The sequence below is a fragment of the Bombus flavifrons genome, chromosome 8 (genome assembly GCF_040668555.2).
Source record: "Bombus flavifrons isolate JBK064 chromosome 8, iyBomFlav1_principal, whole genome shotgun sequence".
NCBI lineage: Eukaryota > Metazoa > Arthropoda > Insecta > Hymenoptera > Apidae > Bombus > Bombus flavifrons.
Window position 1 is genome coordinate 16,058,346 of NC_138449.1, and position 21,938 is coordinate 16,080,283.

General features: G+C 45.1%; 1 protein-coding gene across 2 annotated transcripts; it reads left to right on the forward strand.

Annotated features, from left to right (window-relative positions):
- The first annotated feature begins 1,648 nt into the window (after nucleotides 1–1,648).
- LOC138182852 (serine/threonine-protein kinase 32A) lies at nucleotides 1,649–21,483 on the forward strand. Of its 2 annotated transcripts, XM_069119135.1 has the most exons (10): nucleotides 1,649–2,313; nucleotides 7,088–8,194; nucleotides 9,294–9,349; nucleotides 10,435–10,603; nucleotides 11,027–11,224; nucleotides 17,131–17,220; nucleotides 17,406–17,572; nucleotides 17,950–18,230; nucleotides 19,590–19,802; nucleotides 20,670–21,483. In XM_069119135.1, exons 2-10 carry the CDS (start codon nucleotides 8,146–8,148, stop codon nucleotides 20,833–20,835), a joined length of 1,389 nt encoding a protein of 462 aa, XP_068975236.1. In that variant the 5' UTR covers nucleotides 1,649–2,313; nucleotides 7,088–8,145; the 3' UTR covers nucleotides 20,836–21,483. The 2 variants fall into 2 exon arrangements, with proteins under 2 accessions (XP_068975236.1, XP_068975237.1); XM_069119136.1 differs by lacking the exons at nucleotides 1,649–2,313; nucleotides 10,435–10,603 and having other exon boundaries at nucleotides 8,153–8,194.
- Nucleotides 21,484–21,938: the final 455 nt, after the last annotated feature.

Sequence of the window (21,938 nt, forward strand, 5' to 3'; positions counted from 1 at the left end):
TTCGGCGAATTATCCGGCCTCGAAAGTTATCAAGACCGACGTCTTGCCGCTACTACGCGTTTCGAATTCTTATTCGGTTATTCGGACTTACAGCGATCTTCGGCGTTACTTTCCATCGTGCGCCCTTTATTTTCGGTTCTATTCAATTTTTCAGTCGCTTTCATTCTCAATGGATATTTCTGCGAGTTTGCACGGTCGATGGAGGGAATATGATCGAAGTCCGACGAAAGAGGCCAAAGGAAGTATATAGCTGTGAATTAATGCAGCGGTGCTACCAATTGATGCAGCGACGCTCAGGGCCGCAGCAGTATTTTACCATTTTCTTTATATATGTCGCACTCACGAGTATCTAGACTTTCGAACATACAGCTTTACATCGTATTAATTATTTATCGATTATCCTTTTAACACTAAGGAGGCGATAATAACTATTGCGCATGTTACAAGTAGGTTAGCACGTAAAATCCTTAAGGGCTTACTACGTTACTTTAGCTTATCGAAGAATTATATATCGACTTGAGCGTAAAAGTAGTACGGACCACTTACCGACAACCAGGTGCTATTCCAAGTTGAGCGTCGCTCGTCCAAATTTATAAAAGGACGAGGCGGCCACCACCGTTTTGGCACTTTAGATCAAACTCGTTTCTACGTTTTCGATTTTTCCGAACATCGAGATGCCGATAGCTGGTCTATGCTGTCCAACTGACTCGCGATTTACTATTCGCCTTTACGTTTCCTTCAAAATCGTTCCCGTATCCTATTTCCTGATTTATAGTGGACGTTTCCGAGATTTTCTTTCTCCTACAACGTAGCCGCAAGCACGAAATCCTACCGTGCAAGAATCGCCAGATACGAAGCCGATCTATTAGCGGTGGCAATTTCAGGAATGAAAAGCATCGCGTCTTGCCGAAGCACCGACATGAGGTTTTAGCGAATGCACGAATAAAAAGTAGCGGAGAGATAAGAAAAGGCGAATAAAATGGACAAAAGGACAGGTGAAAGCAGGAAGAACGCGTGTTCCAGCGAAAACGTATATCACAGAAATCTGGGAGTGGCAACTTCGAGTTGGCTAGAAGTTTAGCAACGATCGGCGATGCGAAAACGAGGCACGATATACACGGCCGATAATTCATAGCCGAGCTCCGACCTTAGTCAACGAACGAAGAACGTTGCGTTGAAATCGGCACGTTCCAACGTCTATCGACGCCGCTGTTTGCTTAATTCGAGACTTCGCTACATTTCTTTCATCGACGCTATCACTAAGAAAAGAACCGAGGAGAAATTCGCATTAAATGTGAAACACGAATTCCAATGTTTTTCTGACTATTAATATCCATCGCGGAGCTGTGGCCGATGGGTCTTTGGACTCATCTATCAAGTGGCCGAGCAGCAAAAACATATAGACTCGTTTAAAAAGACAGAAAGGTGACCCCGTAACGAGGAAATACCTGCGCCCACGAAGGAATCGTTATCTCTCACTCGCAAAAGAGCCGGTTTCTCATAAAACAAAGCTCGACCTTATACAGGCTATCGTCTATATAAAACTATGATCTACTCTTGCCGAAGAGCCTGTAGCTTTCTCTCTCTCAATATCCCTCGTTATATTTCTCGCAATACATCAAAGGACCCCTCGAACGATCTCGCCAAATCACCCTTTCAATGTTCCCGTGCACACGACAATTTCCACCAATTTCCATCGATCAATTACCCACGGATTCTATCTACGATACCACGACTACACGGAGATGATACGCGCGAGAGGACGCGCCGCACCGCGCCGCCGAAACACGCACAGCACGCGCGAAACGCAGCCACGAAGGCGGCGTCTCGGCGCAGACGCCGCAGTAGATTCGCGTACTCGAGCGTCGTTCCGTTGAACCGTCTAGGAACATCGACACTCGTGCGGCGACCGCGACCGCGACCGCGACCGCGACCGCGATCGCCACCGTCACGATTTTACGGACCCTCGCGATTTTTTCAAGCGCGGTTCCACCATCGATCGTTGCGTCGATCCTCCTCGTCGTCGTCGTAGTTCGGCTACCTCCTTGTCTACGATGATCCATCGCGCGCCAACGGCTCGCGAAGGAACCACGCTCGATCGTCAGCGCGCGATTTTCTACGCTGCCACGAAGAATCAGCCGCAAAAGTCGTCTTGTGCGCGTCACCGCTGACATCGTTCTTCCGGTTGCTCGTTTCGTTCGTGTCAGCCTCGGCAGCTGTCTCGGATGCCTCTTCGGTACGGGAGAAAAAGTTCTTCCGCAGGAAGATGTCGGTGAATCTGTTTCTCACGATTAAGAAGTCGTAGACGAATCAGTGAGTGAACGTTATTTCCATTTGTATTTTCTTTCGCTTCGATTATAGGATTCCGGCGTGCTGCTGGCAGAAACGAACGCCGTTGATATTCGTAACGTGGTTCGGACACGTACGAAAGTCGCGTAAGAAAAGTTCGACGGCTGAAGATAGCCGATCGAACGAATACGCGTCGATAACGAATTAAGTTCGAAACTTGATGCCAGAATCGCGCGATCAAAATTCGAATCAACGTTGCGCCAGTTACATAATCGACGGTGGTCCATGGAATCCGATTAGATCCGTTCGTTTCGACAAATTTATTCGATTGGAATCGGAGCATTTTACCTGGTGGAAACGTGTCGTTTCTATCGCCATTCTATTCGCGAGTTGAATCATTCCGCACGATTATTCCGTCGCGTCTCGAACGACCTCGGCAACGTTGTGATTCAGGTAATTCTTTCATTTTGTGTTTTCACGTTTCCTATCGTCTTAAATTTACGTTCGCCGAACGGTTCGTTTAGCGGCAACTTGCTGAGAAAACAGGATCGATCCACGTTCGTATCAATTCCCTTCTTCCTTGTCGAACATGATCGATCGATATCGTCCCGTCGTTTCTCGCGAATATATTTACACGATATTATCATAATATTATCGCGCAGATAATTACGCGCTATTCGAACGTTTTCATTATGTTTTCATCGTCACACCGCGTTATTACACGTTGTCTCGTTTACGACGTAACATCGTTCCGTATTTCGCGTATCATGGCGCATCCAGGTGGATGCGAAGGCAAAGGATATTAGCAGTGAAACAAGGTTCGCGCGATGCTTCGTAAAAAATACTCGCTAACGTATTTTCCAGCGAATGAGACGAGTTAACCGTTCAATGGCATTGAAGAGCATCTTGGTTCTTTTTGTATCGCGCGATAAAACGAGGAACGGCACGAAGACCGGTCGAAGAAAAGAAAGAAAAACGTATACGAGTCGGAGATTTTACGTCGGTATGAACGTAAATAACCGTCGTTGCTTTAATAGCAGCACGTAGGAAAAAAGGTTCAAACGTATATCTCGCATTCCTCGCATAAAAAGGGACACGCAGAAACGCGCAACCATGCGAAAGCAAGGAAAGCGGAAAAAACAGAAAATCTAGACACCGCGAAATAAAAACGAATCGGCAACAATTTTTTTCCCCACATCGGCCACGATGTTTTCGACGTGCAGGATTTTCAAAAATCTCGCTCGTTCCAGACAGTGTACGAGCTAGAAAAAACTTCCGTTCTATCGCATCCGCGTACTATATTCCGTACTATACCGCGAGTGGACCAACGAAAATAAACGACTGATTAGCGCGTCGATGGAACAAAACGCGATAATTGCGAGTAATATTCGACATTTCGAAAGAATAGAACGATCGCGTGCAATTGGAAATGCGGAAGGATAACCGTTATAAGCAACGCGCATTAAATAACAAGGAATCGGTGACCAGAGCGGGAATAGAACGATGTACCTATTGCTCTAAAAGGACGAACGTCGAAAAAGAGAAAAATTCACCCGAAGACGTTGTCACAAGGGATGCTTGGATCGCGAGTGAAAACCGCGAGTACAGACGGTAGTGGCTTAGAAGGGTAAATTAAAGAAAAGTAGGAAGATTCGAAAAGACGAGTACCGCGGTTCGCGAGATCAAATTGATTTTGCTGGCTTCCGAGCCCGGCGAACCTCAAAAGTGACTGCAACTTGGAAACGGGGTCAGACCTAACCCTCTTTTTTCGCCGTCTTTTTGTCTTGAGGTGGTTTTTCGAACGATATGTACCGAGCACGGTACGCGATAGTCGGCATTAGCACGACCAACGTCGCGTTCGTTAGCCGTACGAACAAATTGCCAGTCTGCACTTCCGACGCCGCGAGACTCGTTCGCCCCGCGTACGATCCTTCGCTCTCTGTTTCGCTTTTCTTTGCTTTTGATTCGCGAGAATACGTTTGGCGGATAAGCGAGGACGAAAGGTAGCGGGAAAACGTTGCTTCGCGAGAACGCGTTTAGATAACCGCGCGAAGATAGCGTCAAAGTTTTTTACGAGACACCGCGAGAGAGGGTGGTTGATCGTCAGTCGATTAGATTAACGCCGGTATCTCTTGGAATTAGGAAAAAGTCGACGCGTACGTAGAAAATAATGTAATTGAAACGAAGCTGTATCCGTGCGTATTTTACGAACGATCTATTATATTTAAAAAAATGTCCATGTCGAATTAAATAGCTGCGATAGTTTCGATATTAATTGCTCGTATCTCGTCAAATCACAATCGCACGCGTTTATCGATCAACCGTAAACAAGCAGAGCGTTTAATTAGATAATAGAATGGCATGGACAGTTACACGCGTTTTCACGTTGGCTTGTCTTCGTACCGCAACTTGCTCGTGAATAGATCAGAAACAGGCGGGACAAAGGGTAAAACTAGGACGATCGTGAATCGACAACAGCCGTTTACGTTCCGCGATATCCTGTAAATTATCGAGCCGTCAGACATTTCGTCCACGCTCGTTATAATCCCGTGCCAGGAATAACGCGGCAATTGATCAGAGGACGCGAGTTTTACGAAGAAACAAAGCCTTCGAACAATTGAATATCAAACAACGTCAACGCGCGTACGTGCATCGTGCGTGTATACGTAATTCAAGGAAAATATAGCTTGATCGTTTTCACGCGTACGATTCGCGACAAATTTCCCCCATTTGAAAGATTATATTTTCAAAATTTTTGCGAATAGAAATCAAAATTCGATTCATACGCGAAACGTTACGTGGGTCGCATGTCGCGAAACGTCTTCTCGAATAAAGAGACTCGTTCGACATAGTCCAACGACGAGACCTACGAAACACGGTGGTCATCCAAAGAAAAGTTCGCTATAAGAAATCATAAGGTTGCTGCTTTTTCCCTGTTTCATCAATCTCCGGTTTATTACGATCTCGAGGAAACACGTTTCACTGTCGAGCAAACGATGAAAAAGAAAAAGAATAACGTACATGCGCGTCGCATGTCGAAGCACCGTAATATACCGTGGTCAATAAATTTTTATTTGCCGGAACAACGAACAATGAATCTGAAGCACGAAGGGAACAAACTCGTTCTGGAACGAAAGGACGAAAGGAATTGCATCGATTCGACGTGTCATAACGTCGGGAACCGTGACGGTGTTTCGTGGTTACATCGATTCCTTCCTAAAGGAATAGATTGCTCGAAGCTGTAAACGTTGCTGTTCAAAATCGTCGTATAAATCGACGGTTCGACGGAGCTCTGCGTTTCTTCGTGTATTTAGCGACGCTCTTTGATCAGTTCCATTAAAAGTGGCAGAATAATTGAACCCTGGAGTGGAGAAGCGGAGGGAAATAAATAAAAGTCGAAGAAGAAAACGAGGCAAGGGGGTGAATCGGCTGGAAATCGAAGTTTTCGATAATTGGCCAATTATCAAAAATTTCAATCGACCAGAGCGAGGATACTTGGATCGTTTTCTCGCTAAGAAAGAAATAATTAGCACAAAGATGCTACGATTCTTCCGTTGGATCAAAGGAGAAGAAAGAAAAGCTTTATTTCGTACTCGCTAGGGTTGCAGCGGAATTAACGTTGACCGCGTAGCTCGGGTGAAAGGAGTTTGAGATACGTTCGGTGTCGGGTATCGAGCGTTATCTTTCGAAAAAACGAAGCAACGAAAAAACGTTAAAAGGATACGAGAAAGGGATGGTTTTTGCGGTAGGGGAAAATTACGTACGAGTCAAAAGTTACAGCTTCCGCAAATCGGTGGCAGAACCGCATCAGCTGACGTCGGAACAAAGCATTCGTCGTATTAAAGGTACTATCTATTATCTCGAGCGTTTCGTTTCAATGCTGTTACTAAACGACATGTAAACTGTAACTTCGTGCTAAGAAATGTTGGCCGACAATTTCTATGCGAACAAAGACTGTGTGATCCAATTTAAGATGGGATCCGAGTTAGGGAACTTTCCCCTATGTCCTTGGAAATCTCCCTTTGAATTTCGCGATACACGGAACTTCCGTTAGTCTGTTGCTTCACTGACAGGAGAAACAAAGAAGAGAAGAAACGGTAGTTTGTCAAACGAAAATTAAGGGAGTATGCAAATTATATATACTCGTCCTTTCGTCCCTTTCGTTCCAGTTGAACCGAGTAATCGCGTTTACGATGCTTCTTCTTTTTACTGGAAAATTCGGAAAAATTGCGCGAACTTCTATCTGAAACATAAGCAAGGATATTCGTCGGAACGTTCTTCGATTCGTCTTGTTCGTTCCTCCGCTATACCGCGATAAAAACGACGCGAATTAACGAGATTTTCGAAAAGCAGCGCGTTCCAACCGCCAGAAAGGCGGAAAATTCTCCTTGTTTGTAACATTTTTTCCGTATTACAAGATTTCGCGATCCTTTATTCGCAGGGGATTTCTCTCGTACCAGCATGGTTCGTTCGCTTATTTTCCAAGCGTCAAAGGATCGTAACAAACGAAATTCAGCTTCTGAACTCTCGTTGCCTTTAAGCGCAATCGTCTTTTCTCGCGATCCCACACTCGCGCGCTGTATTCGTCAGTCGTTATGAGAAAGTAGGCTGTAATTGGCGATAAAGTCCTGGGGAACGATCATTCGAACGATTTCCAGTTGCAAACGCCCAGTTCTCTCGCGCAAAGATCGATGAAATCGCGATTTTCGTTCCGCGAATCCGCAAATTACCGATTACTTGGCCGATTAACCGGTTCCTACGGAATCTCTGCCACCGATAAATGTCTACTCGCTTGCAGGCCACCATCCACGAGCCATCGACCGTCATCACGGAACAGCCATCGCGCTTCCGCCGCTTGTTATTCCGTGAATTAACGGCAGGTCACCGTTGATTAATCCACGAATCGGCGCAGCAGTAATCAACGCCGTAGCCTTCGTCGCTTGGATCGGTCGCTTGGATCGCCCAAGATCTACGCGATTTCTCGACGAATCCCTTGGAGACCGGCAACCAGAAATTGCGAAATCTTGAACGGAAAGTCCGAAGTGGAGGCAGTTAGCGATAAAAGGGTCCAAAGACGTATATACGTATTAGGAGGGACGAGGACGAAACGGCGACAGACAAATCAAAGCGGAGGCGGTGGAAGAGCGCGAAAGCGAGGGAAGTAGGGTTCGAAAATCGAGCAAGAAGTTTCGCCGAGTGTCTAAACTCGGCGAAATTGGACGTAAAGCGACGACGAACCGGGAGAGACAGGTAACGGGATAGGAAGTTTGAGAGGCGACGCTGAAAGGGTCGTCAGAGCGGTGACATATTTCAGCGACGTGGCTGTATCTGACGAACTCGGAGGGAAGACGAGGGCGGGGAGGAATAAAAGGCGAACGTCGAAAAGCGACGATATCGAATCGGAGGAAAAGCGCAACGGTAGTGAAAAAAAGTAAACAGCCCTGTGCGGGGGAGTGAAAGCCGTGAAAGCCGTGAAAGCCGAGTGGAAGAAACAAGGTGACGAGTTAAGAGCAACGAAAGAATCTCGACGGAGAGAAACGACCTTCGGGCTAGAGATCTAATAACAGGGAGACAGTAGGCTGGAGGGAATACGAAGAAAAAGAAACAAGATTAAGTGGTTGGGGCAACGAAACGACGACAAGAGGGCGGCGGCAGAGGCGGAGGAGCGAATAAAGACAAGAAATCGACGGTGGAAAAAAGAAGACGTTCGATCAAATGAATAACCGAGCCGTGAGTGGGTGGAAGCATGAGAATTCTAAGTGGATGTCTTTTCTCGGCCCGATCAAAGTATCCGGCTACACGTTACACAGGCCACCGGCACTCGCGTCACGTATCCAGATCCACTGAGGGGCAAAAATGGGTGCCAACCAGTCGACACGGAACGAGCCTACTCCTGGGGAAGAAGGTAAGTCTTCGACATTTTTCCGTCGAACGTGCGTCTATCGTTAACTACGCAGCGAAAAATCGTCAACGTGACGGATAAAAGTCGAATATTTATCGAAATACTACTTGCAGAGTTCGCGATAACGTTTTATCGACGTTTCCGATTCCGCCAGGGCGAAAAGTTAACGTAAACCGTTACGTTCGATCAAATCGATTTGCATCGAATCGTTAAACTTTGCCAGTGGATCGCTATACGTCGAGAAATCTCTCCTTCGTTCGATTTGATATTCGTAATAACCGTTATATCGCAACGAACGGAAACCGTGCAGTCGTACGACACGCACACGCGCGCGAGATGCGGACGAAAAAGGCAACTTGCTCCGGGAGCAAGGTCTCCGGAGAGAAACAGGAAGGTCGGAAAATAGACTTCGTCTTTGTGTTTGAATTAGTGAAATTAAAAAAAGAAATCACGCCAGATTCGCGAATTTAACATGGAATAGCCCCGTTAAAGAACAGCTTTATTAAAACCACCGCCTGCCTTTTGAGCTTCTCGACGGGTGGCTTTTAAGATCACTCTGAACGAATTTTCAAAGACGATTGCCTCCACGGATCTAATTAGCGAAACTAGGAAAACGAAGAAAGTCGTTTTGCCGTCAAAAGCTAATCGCGTCTGGTACGTCGGCTGTCGACCATCTACTTAGCATTTAGGCATTCGATGGTTGGCGTGTCGGCGACGCAGAAGGTCGAAAGTTGTTCAAATTTCTCCCGTCACCGGATATTTAGCCGGGAAACGACAGATGACAGGATACGCCGACACGATTTTAGGAGGAGACCGCCTGGCCGCTACGTCAACGACTATAAACTTCCTGTGACGGTTTTTCGCCTAGTTTACACAGCCACCGCAAGTTCCGGTGCTCGTGTGCGCAACTTTTCGCTCCATCGGTCCTTTGTGAACAACATCGCTTTGTACTACGATGCTACGTAGACGTTGCAAACGTTCGATACGATTCGCCGGTTCTATCGATGAAACGAGATTTCGCGAAACCGCTTTGTTCGTTCCTTTTTCTTCGAGCACGGGATACGGTCTTTTATTATTAATTCCACGCCGTTTCTCGTTTCAGTGAACTTCGATCACTTTCAGATCCTACGAGCCATCGGGAAAGGAAGCTTCGGAAAGGTACGAGAGACAAACATAGCTCTGACTAAAGTTATTGGCACGCCCCTAGCACGGTGGGTTCGTTCCTTTTCTTCCTAATCGTAAAAGTCCGTGTTTGTTCAATGGAATCCATAATTCCGAAATTATTCCCTCGAATAATCGAATTAACGCAGAGGTAACAACACCGGATAATAACGCCGCGATGATACCTGCATCGGTTACCGAGCTGATATCCGATTAATATACATCGTTCAACTTGTATCGTTATTTGAAATTCGACCGTTTAAATTTCAATGTACGTATTGAAATTTTCACGTCGAAATTTGCCAAACGAAAATGTTTCGATGCGAATAAATTTCCGTTAAAAATTTTATACCTGTGCGTATTCGCGTAAATCGACCCCGATCGCTGGAAAAATACGATGCACTTGATCAGAGATAACGCTCTTCCCCCCCCCCCCACCCAGGCTATCTTATATCCATGCCAATTATACGATAAAATTCTATTCATCCGAATTCCATTTATCGGAGAAAAATTTCGATTAACGCTCGATTATGTAAACGAACTTCCGCCGACCGAATCGCAAGTTTGGATAAGTAGAAATCATAGATGATAAAGAGAAGAGTCAGCGAACTCGCGTTACACGAATCAATTGTCTCCGACAGATTTAGATAAATAGAGTTGTAGCGCGACTTGCCGTAAACGTCTCTTCCTCTCGTAATTTATCGTCGCTTACATCCACCATGTACCACAATACGTTTGTCATCGAATCGCGTTACGATGAATCAGCATTGCAAACTGCACCTACTTCCATGTTTCCCTATCGACCGCGATATTTCGCCCGCGAAAACGTCTCTACCCTGTTACGCCTCTTACGTCTCGTGGAGACCGTTCGCGATAAAGAAACGTCGTCGTAATTCGTCGATCATTCGTTTTACACTGCAACAAAATTTCCACCCACCGTTGATGTCGCTTCTCTCTCTCCCAAAAATATCCGTCCTATTCCAATTAACGCGCGCTTTATCGTCCGATGCAAGAATCGACCGGAAGCGGCCTCGTAATTCACCGGCTCATCCGGTAACGGGCAATTAATTATTCCTTAATAGGTGTGCATAGTGCAGAAACGAGATCGTACTGGAAACATGTACGCGATGAAGTACGTGCACAAGGGTGAGTGCGCGATGCGGGGTGCGTTGAAGAATGTCGCACGGGAAGTGGAGATCCTCTCGCAGCTGGAACACCCCTGTTTGGTGAACCTGTGGTTCAGCTTTCAAGGTAAGCCGATCGTCCGTCTGTCTCTCGAATACCGTGAACGTCCTTCTATCGTTAATATCGATTTTCCCACGACGAACGGTACTAAGGGCATTAGGCGAACTAACTCGATCGACGATCTTTCTCCCTCGGTTTCCGCTTGTTTCGCGCTTGTTTCGCGCTTGTTTTCCTTGCTTCCGCTATTAACCACGAAATTCCGCTATTAACCAGAAAATCACGGTTAAGAGGATAATTTACGGAGGTCTCCGAGTTTCTTTCGTCGTGTCATTTTATCGAGATTGAATTTTCCCTCGTCAATTATATTATCTCTCGCGTAGACGACAATCGGACTAAAAAAAGAATCTGTTACGAATAATTGCACCGATAAACGTTAATCGGCGTAAAAAGAAAGGTGAAAGAGGAGACTCGCTGTTTTCTCTGTTCCAGACGAGGAAGACTTGTTCATGGTCTCCGATTTACTGCTTGGCGGCGATCTCAGGTATCACATCCAGCAAGAGGTCGTCTTCTCCGAGGAAAGCATAGTGCTCTTCGTTGCCGAGATAGCTCTGGCCCTCGATTATTTGCAGAGTCACAAAATCGTACATCGCGACATAAAACCCGATAACATTCTGTTGGACGAAGAAGGTACGTGGCAGCCGTCGTATAAAAGACATAGCCGGGCCCCGGGTTTCCTTCGCGCGAACCTCGACGAACCGACGGATCTCGCCTCTCTGTTCCGTACATTTGCCGTTGGCTGCGCCGAATAATTCAGCGATTCGCTCCGGGATCTTTCGCTTCTCGAAAGAGGAAATCTCGCGTGGAGTCGCGAGAAACGTCGAACGCTGGAACCAACGAGAAGCCAACCGATTTGCGAACATCGATTTTCGAGAGAAAAAGCTTGTCGAGGGGCCGACTATTTCGTTTCCCTTCTTCTTCGCAGGAATCGCGGCAATTTGTAAAATAGGAACGATATCGTTTCCACGCTTTAATCCCCTTTTAACAACGGACAATTTAAAAATTGCCGACAAGCCGGGAACGGTTTAATAGGACGTCGATCGCTTTTAAGGGAAATTTCACAGAGTGCTCTAATTCTACCTAGGTCACCGAATTAGGACCACTCAAAACTTCCAACGTTCCTCGTTTTTTTTAATAAAATTGAAAGGTGCGAGCGAACGCTATACACGCAACGGTAGAGTTTATTAATCACTCGAGCCGTAATACGTACGCGCAATTTTTGCATCCGCGTCCTCGCTCAACGATCGGCAGCTGTATTCGATGATTTATCGTTGAACCTTGAACCAGCCGGATCGAATCGAAGCGAGTCGCGACCGAATTTAATCAATTTCAAGCACGCGAAAGTCCGTTCTTTTCTTTCCGATCGAGTCGATAGCGAATGTTGGTCGTTCACCACGTAAATTACACGGAATTCCGAAACTATCGTATTATCGACTGACGTAGGGTTTATTGTTAAAACGACGGCCACGCCCGCAAACCGATCAAATCACGTTCCCGAGATAACACGAATTACGTTATGCTCGTTCTACTCCTACGGACTAGAAATACGTCGCTCTGTGTGCAAATTCCCCGATACGTACTTAAACCGCGACCAACCGGCTTTCTACCGATTTAACGTGTCCACGGGCTATTAACCGACAAGGAATTACCGCGCAACACGAGAAATCCGATGTCAAGGGACTAAAGAATTTAGCATGTAACCGAAAATTAGGATGTATCGTCGTTGGTATTCGTTAACTTTGTTAATGATCGCCAGCACGAAACGAACATAAACGAAGAAACGTAACGTAGGAAGACAATGTTTTTTATTTACGTTCGTTGACGTCTCGTTGAAATATAAATTCGTGGTCGTACCAACGAAATTATGTACTTCACTCGAGATCTTTCGCGCAATTTTTTACAATACCAAGTACCTCTAATCTTTGTTTCCAGTCTAGACGAGACTCTGCAGTATCTCCGCATCTCCGTTTGTTCGTCTTTCCATCGTTCTCGGTATTCGTTTCGGTAAAGCAAAGCTTCGGTACGCGCGAGTTTCTTCGAGACGTACTAACGAAAACTATAAGAAAACTAGGGACACCGTTCGTTTCCAAAAGAAAGAAGAAAAATCGATATAACGGCCGGTACAAAGAATAGATAAGAAGAGGGATAGAACTCGATAGCGAGAAAGTTAAGAGCTTACAACGGTAAACAGTGTCGGCGCCGGCAAACTTTGTATATCAGCGTAGTGGAAAATGGCCCGTCCGACGATCCAATTTGTCGCTCGAAATAATTAGATGATCGACTACTCGAACGACTTTGTCGTTCACCGAGGTGTCCAATATCCTTAGAAGCTTCCGCGTATAGGACTACGGACGGTGTTTCATCATCGTCGGAATACGCCTTGCGAAACGAATTCGTCGCGTCGACGAACGACGAAAGGCAAACAGTTACACGAACCACGCGGGATTAACTCCATCGATCTACTCGCGATTAAGACCGCTAGATTTACTCACGATCGCCGGGCTTGCGACAAAAATGTCGACGCTCGGATATCCGCGCGTATACACCGCGTTCGTTTCGCACCTTTGTTTAAGGACAAGAGCGTATAACTGCGAAACAGGGCCAAACAACAATTTCTGGCTCGCGGAAGCTCTAACGCGTTTCCTCTCCGCTCTTTTTCATTGCATTTGCGCTTAATGCTTTGAAACTCGTCGAGAGCGAAAATCGTCGAACGATTTCGAGCAAAGACACGCGCGCGATAACCAGGATGAAAATTTCCGTCGAACGTTTCCTGGAACGAGGTCCCGTATACGTGTAACTCGACCGAAGATCCATCCAAAAGCCCTGAAAAGAGCGCAAATTTGCCTTAAGACTCTCGCGTCCCTCGAACGGGATGCAAGTTACGTTTCGTACGAACGAAAGCGAACTAAAGGGGCAAAAATGTGGATGAAAGTTGGCTCGGATACACGACAATTACAAGCGGTAAACGCGGAAACACGGTTCGAACTCGACTACGCTCGAAACGCGGCACCGTGCTTCTTTTTAATTAGCAACATTTAACGCCACACGTTCGTCGAATATATTCAACGTCGAGTTACCTACGACGACCGGTATTCGAAATTCCGTAAATCAAGAGCCAGCATCGTAAACGAACGTACGCTTCGTTTGCTCATCAACCGAACCGTTTACGCTTCGTTTCCACGTTCGTCGATGACAAATGCATCGTTCGAACAATCCGTACGTTCGATCGAAGTAAATCGCGAACATTGGATCGCTTCGTCGATGATTCCGCAGCTGATCGATCGAATTTTCATCGAACTTTGGGAAATTCACGTGGAAGAAAAATGTAGCTATAGAGAACGTGCCTGTATGTGTCGCCTCTTAGTTGTAAAGAAAACTCGTTTAAAAAAGCCATTCCTTTAAAACGAACGACATAAACGAAAATCGAGGAACGATTACCTAATGTTTATTGGCACTTAGATTTTCTTCTACAGAGGCGACCATCTTCTAGCATTATTAATGGCTATTTAGAAGGGGAAAATTCCATTCGTAAATTCTATACTACGGCATTCTCATCGGTACGTAAAACAGTTTCCAACGAAAAATTCAAATTTTTCAATTTCCCCATTTACAGTATTTCCTACGAGCATCCTCGAAACATGCCAAGGCTAACAAATTACCGTCGAATAACGACGACTGGGCTGAAGCTTAGAACTTACATATTGAAATCCGAATGATATTTGCCCTTAAAAGCGACGTTGAAGATGATTCAGATTTTAGACGATATCTGTAGCTTCGTCTCGGAGATGTTACAGATAAACACAAAGCACCTTGTTAGTTAACTCACCTCGAAGTTGCTTGATTACGACAAACGCGTCTACCCTTTCATACGATGATTTCAATGGAAACATAAATCCATGATATTCCACGCTGAGTGAAGGAACCAGCCTCTGTGTTTTGATATTTCGTCGTCGACCGACGTGGCACCGACCCGCGGTACAAAAATCAATAGCATTTACCTCTATAACGCTGCATGATAATGTTCGACTGGACAACTAGTTTATCGTTGACGATTCGAAATTGTGTTTTGTCGTGTTTTGGAACTTCAGCTTCGGTGGAAGAGCGCGATTTGAACGAATTTCTTTGAACTTGAGGCAACTTTGACATATCTTTGACGACGAATCGTTGATAAAATAACGGAACAAACAGCACGATCGTTTCACGTTAGAACCATTGGATTCTCCGACAACGATGCAACAGCGGTAAATAATTTTAAGAAGAACGTCGCATTACCAAGCTTATATCGTCTTACTTCGACGAGTATCAGGCAGTTTTCAAATTCGATGACGATTCTTTGCACCGAGTTGGCGATTTGCCGATCCTTCGCGAAAATTCATCTTTTTATTAAACCGTCGACTAATATTTCTTCTTCGAAACGATAAGGAAAGAGACAGGAGTTGAACGAGTTGGATGAAACTCGAAAATCAAAGTTTAAAAGCGGTTCGTGAAAGAGGGAAACGGTCACGGGACTCTAATAAAGTCTGGAAAGAAGTTGCTCGCACGAAGGTTCGTTTAACCTCGTGATCACCAAACAAAATATATTTCACGTCTAAATGAACGTTCAGTAGCTTATTCCCCTTTCGGTAGACGGACAATTTACAAAAGCGAAGAAACTAATTAAAATCGTCGTTCCGTTAATACCAATCCACCGATGCTCAACTCGTCGGGATCTGTTCAATTTCGGATTCAACGTCGATATTCGTATGCGCTAAAGTTAAACGATCGAGCGACTTGTAGCATAACGACGAATAGATCTTCGATCGGTTAGCGTTCGTCCATCGAGTTTCGTTACAAACCCGTTGGATTCGACGATGGAGAACCGCTTCTGATTTCTCAGCAAAGGTCAAAGAACGCCTACAATAGAGAACCGCATTATATTCCGGTGACGTAGCAGGCCGCAGATCCGGTCATTTTCCTCTCTTTCTCCCTCTTTCTCTCTGTCTATTAGTCGCGACCACGGACAGGCTGACTCAGCCCATAAATAATTTTACGCTTTCCATTCGACCCCCGAGGCCATGTGCTTCGGAAATTTTACCTTTCACCCTTTGACCGCCCGGTACGACGCCGGAAAAAGAGCACTGCGACTATCGCGAGAACCTAACTACGCACGTCCCGGTAAAGGTTCGAAAGACGGACGATTCAATTTAAACGAAGTTCAATTTCGTCGCCAGAGGTTTTCTCGTCCACCGGAGAAATTTTCTTCTCCGTTATGAAGCAACCATGAGACTCGGTTTTTCAGACATCCATCTATCTAGGAATAATCTCTACGTTAACGGAAAAAAGAGAATCTACCTACTTACCTAAGCTTTTCGCCACGAACCGGCACTCGAGAAATACTCTAAAAGAATTTTCAAAGTTGCCAATCCTTCGCCTATAATTTAGCATTAAATATCAAATATTAAATAACGTATGCCTTTTATCGTGATCGAAAGAAATTGTATTTTAAAGTTTCAAGGGATCGTTTCTTGGTTGTTGGCATAGCTAGATTTATAATTCAAAGGCCAGGCCCGAAGAAAGAAGCGTACGATGGCGTCGAGTTGAAAACGACTGGACCAAGGACACTCGTATTCCCCGTAGAAGGGTAACCCTAATTTCCTGCTGCATTTATCCGACAGCTGTTTGTGCCTCGGAATTGCTTCTGCATCATTTAAAATTACCGGGGCCGGCTGTCGACCCGGCTCGCGTTTCATCTCACTCGCGCCATTCCCGCCCCTATTGTTCGTGAAAACGTCCTCTACGTGCGAAGCGCGTTATCCCGCCGCCTTTTAACTCTTTCATTGATCAATGGCTGCACCGGTGAACCAGGCTGTTAAAAATTCTCCGTAGATAGCGTTTTATTCGTTCGCAGAAACGCGAAATTTATCTTCGCCTGTTCGTCCCGGCAATTTCTTTAATTTCGTAAAACCACTAAATCGATTCTTAATTGTAACGTATGATCGTCCGCGTTAACGTTCAAGACGGTAAAAGGAATGGTAAATTGGAAATTGGCGAAAAGATGAGAAAGAAGATAAAGAACGAAAGGAAGAGAAACGAATAGAAAGATGTCGTTCGTGTGCCGCGCTGTTAAAAATAGGCGACAGTCTCCACTGTCTCGTACGCTTTCGACGATATTTTACACATGTTTACTCTGAAACTTCATATTTCTTCTCGTAGGTGGTAAAACACGAAACTCGGGTAACATAATGATTCCACGCGTAAAGAATTTCAGATATTCGACCCTCCAAGTTGGTCCTCCAAGTCAAGCATATGGCATCGTCCGCGTCAGATGTCATACGACGGATAACGAACGATCGCCAACGATCACCGGCTCGTCGCTTAATCAGATTCGCGCTATTATTGCTCGGCTAATTCGAAGGACTAAAAGGAGAATAATAAAATCAACGGGGAAAGGAAAGACGACGATGTAGTGGCGCCACGAGGCTATATCGAACGTTGCTCGGTTGCCCGGTCTCTGTTAGATGTAGATGCTGCGATTATAGGTTTATTGTTCTGCTTAGGACACGCGCACGTGACGGACTTCAACATCGCAACGGTATTGGAGGATGGAGAATTGGCTACGTCGATGTCGGGAACAAAACCGTACATAGGTATGAATTGATAACACGTACTCCGATCGATAGATCGATTCGGTTAATCAAACGTAGCAAAACACGACGATGAATAATTCGTGGCGAACTCTACGAACTACGAACGACCGAGATAACGATTCTTCTATCGTCGTTATCTCCTGTGTCACTTGGATAATATTTCTTCGAACGTTGTTCCGAGACAGCACCGGAAATTTACATGTGTTCCTGCGAGGAATACGGCGTTCTTGGCTACGGTTTTGCCGTAGACTGGTGGAGCCTGGGAATTCTTGCTTGGGAAACTCTCGCAGGAGAACGTCCTTACCCTCTCTGCTCCACTACGACGCACAGAGAGGCTTTGCAGATCATGCAGGTAAAATTGCCGATCAAATCTTTCCTTCTCTCTACCTCGTCCTTTGGTATTCGTTCTTTAACACCGCGAAATATCATTCTTCCGTGGTATTGCGCTTCTTCTCTTCTAAAATCTATACATACGCGAAACAAATCGTATTTTCGACGCTTCTCCGTGTCGAACATCGCCTCGTCTTGAAAAGAGAAAATGTCCGTCGGATCAAAAGTATCGGAAACTATTCGCACTCCTTTAAAGACAAACACGTTTGCGAAAACGAACACGTTCGAATGTAATTAAAAGGAAAAACTTGGAAGGTTTTTCCGTTGTACGTTAATATTCGAAAAGCTTCTCAGCTCGAGTACATCCGCATACGTTGAAACGAAAGGAACGTTCTTCAGAAAGAAAGACCGACACCCGTTGACTGGAGCTCCGCGATCTGCGAGCTTCTCAACAGACTGTTAGTCGTGGCACCAGGCGCGCGAATATCGACGCTCAAGGAGCTGAAGCAAGTGAACGCGATGAGGGAACTCGACTTTGACAAAGTGTTGAACAAGCAGATCAAACCCTCGTTCACGCCGCCGAAAGATCACCTGAACTGCGATCCGACGTTCGAGCTGGAGGAGATGATCATCGAGACGAAGCCGTTGCACAAGAAGAAGAAGCGTCTGGCGAAACAAAGGTAAGCGTGTCGCAAAGAAGAGCAGGTTGATCGTCGGATTCTAGTCGACGTCGCGTGATCGTGCCCCTTGCTGAAAGGAAATTAACTTCGAGAATATCGATCACAGTGTGTGAAATCGATCATTTTCACGGCAGATCTCTCGCGATAATATTTATTTTGGTAACGGTAACAACGGTTCTCGCGGAACTCTATCAGAATAGTATTAATGCCTCGTAGTAATGTTACTAACGATAGTAATAGTGGTAATCGAAATAATAATCCCTCGTAACCACATTGATCGTTCACAAATCCATTTCCAGTTTCACTCTAAAATCTCCTGCCCGGTTGTAATTACAAATGTTAAATCGCTGGAACCAAATTCGCTCGAAACAAATGAACGAGTGCGGTATCCTTAAATTCGATCCACGTTATCGTATCGGCTGGTTCTCGATTCGATCGAATTAATTACTGTCCCATGGTTTCGATTCTTGAAACAAAATATTTTACCGAAGCGAGATCGAACTGGTCCGAAACTGAAACGGTAGCGTGAACGCGTTTCTCCATTTACCGTCGACCGTTACGTTTATTTACAACTCGCGATTTTCCCAGTGTTGTTCGACGCACGGTAAGCCAAACAGCGATTCGAAGCGATAAAAAGTTATTTTTTATTCGCTTTTGACCAATACGCTTACTTATCTTTACAACTGTGTCGAATTTGTCAGAAATAACTGACCGTACGTGTTCACACGTGTGTCGCTGAGTGTCAGATTTCCGGTTTCCGGTCACGGTCCGATTACGCGGTCCAATAAACACGCGTATTGGCCGAAAGTGTAACGTATACAAATAAAATAACACATAGCAATACATAACGATATATAGCAAGACGCGATAGCGAGCGATAGAGAGCGGTTACCTTGCCCCTGTACGCTGTGCTCCCAACTTACGCACAGTACGTACTTTTCTGTACAAAATTCACGATACGCCAGATGATTCGTATCGCCATTTATCGCGACAAGCGGAAACATCAAACGCGAAATGGTATCTCTTTTAGAAATTCGAGCAAACTGAAAATCGAGTAACAGGAAACGACCAAGAAATTATTTTTTATTAGCTAGAATCGCCGTTGTTGCGACGCAGTGCGTCGTGACAATGACGGAAACGTCTGTTTCTGAGAAATCTGAACCGATCGACGATAAACTAATAATCGGACGGATCCGAACAAGTTCGATCTCGCTGCAGTAAAATATCTTTCCCAAGGATCGGTCCGAACGTGAATGCCTATAATCGAACGAATGAGATAATAGTTCGATCGCATTGACGACTTTCCAATTGACAAATGGACCAACAGAGTGCTTGTGATTTCTGACATTTCGTGCACAGATCTCTGAAAGTCGATCATCTGCCCGAGGACACGGCGATCGGGCTCGCGGAAGGCGCCGGACCGAGCGTCGATTTCAGACGATTGGCATTCATCCCAGAGTACCGAGTGTATAATCGGGAACGCGAGATGGAGAGGCAGGAGAGGGAAAGAAAGGAGAAACAGTGGGAGGAGGATTTGAACACTGCCATGAAGGGTGCCGAAGAGAGACTGAAGTGAGTTAAGCCGCTCGTCTAATTACCGCTCTACTCCGTCGCGATTGTCGTTTCTTTTTACTCTCCTAAGAGACGAAGGATGGAGGTAATTCCGAGGTAGTTAGGAGAGAATTTAATAAGAGGGATAAATGGGGTTTCGTGATTGAAGACGATGGCTCGTATAAGCCGCGGAGAGAAATAATCGCGTAGCAGAAAGATGAATTGTAACGTACACGTGGACCGGTTTAATTTTCGTTTATCGATTGAAATGGAAAAGAATGCCAGATTGGGTCTTAGGAGATTACATATTATTACTTCTCCACGTTCCCTTCGTAATGCGATAAGAAAGACTAACGGCGAATAATTCGTTGCGAAATTCTGATTTCTCTTTATAGCCTCGAGTTTTATAGTTTCGCTATGTGTCGATGAAGAGAAGAGAACGGTTTCATTTTGAATTAGCCACCGTGATCAGGGAGCTCCACTACCGTACAATGTTACCGAATAAACGATCGATGCTTGTGGCGATCTTTGCAAATTTAAAGTGGACGTAGGAGGAAATCCATCGATCGAAAGCAGCCTATACCTGCCTGTACCTCGAAAGTTTCGATTTCGCTTTCTACGATACATTTGGAACATAGCCAGCTGCGAAAGGAGCGAAGCTTTCTGGTGTACAAAGCTCGAACCGTTCGACCGATATGCTTTTCAATTTCGCGACACAAAAGCTGCTTTCCCTTTGTTTTTAGAATTACAAGAATCATAACTCGGGAATCTGAAAAATTGTCCCTCTTATTCGAGAAAAATTAAGCGACGCTCCTTTCGCCGTGTTAACATTTGTATCTTTTCGTATTTGCAATTATTCGAAGGACAACTTTCATTTGATAATTATAGGACGAAACAACAGCCGGTACATCGAACCGGAAACCGACTGAGCGTCTCTACGACCAGCGTAAAGACACGCATAAACGCATCCCCTAGGCAAGGAAGACGCGCCAGCACCGCAACATCGTCGGATATCGACTACATCGATGCGAGTCCTGAACCTTCCACGTCGTAAATTTCTCCTGAACAATCTGTTGTGCGCGAAAAATAAACGCCGACGCGTATTCTCGGGAAGAACATTCTGAAACAAAGTGATCGTCGTTGGAAATCACATTCGGTCCCCGATTTCTAGCGTATCGAAGAATTTGAAAAGTTCTCGATCGTGGTAAATTGATCTAGTCGTCCGAACGATGGATTTCTTCGGTTCGATGACTGGTTAGAAAGTAACGTGATAATCAATAAGAGTAAGATGATCGCAGATCCAACTTTCTGTCGTCTTTTCGTTTCGTTCTGATCTTCGTAGAAGAAATGATATGCTCGAAGTTTATGAAAAAATATAGAAAAGAATTACAAAGAAATCAACGTTTCTCTACAGATAAGATTTCTTTTTCGGAGAAAATTAACTCGTACCTCGAACGATTGATCTCACGCCTCTTCTTCGTCTCTCATAAGGAAAAGCGTATCGTTTATTTTTGTAAAGAACGAAAGAGGAAACACTCCCGACCAAAAGTAAAGCCTTTCAAGGACCATTTTGCCAAACCGAAAACTTAGTGCAAAGATATAAGCAGGTACTGGGGACATGGTCTTTCTTCTTCCTCGAACTCACCTTTCCCTCGGAAAGGGACAAATTTCGAGCAAACGCACGGTCCAACAAATACTCGGAACAATCGCACCTCGTTTTAATCCATAGTTTCTACCTACGTGCTGTTTAACTTCCCTCTTAGAATGTTACGGAAGTTCGTGTAGTCTCGATTCCCATAAATTTTATAACGTTAAACGAAGTTAACATTGTAAGGTCGTAGCGATATACATACGAAGACTCGTATCGTTCGAATGTTTTAGCAAATTACGATTAACGTTACGAGGATCGCGCGTTCTTTCTCGATTCATATCCTTGTCCAGTGATACATACCTGCCACACCATTTCGCGTATACCTCGTGTCTTGTATAACAACAGATCAACGATCGCTCCTCTGATAATCAACCGACGAACACCAAGAACAATGTAATTTTATAAATAGTCGTTAAGAAAGAATCCTACGCTGTAACGTGAAATTAAACGATGATTGAACGATCGAACCACTCGAATCTTGTCTATCCCTGTTTTCTCGACATGGT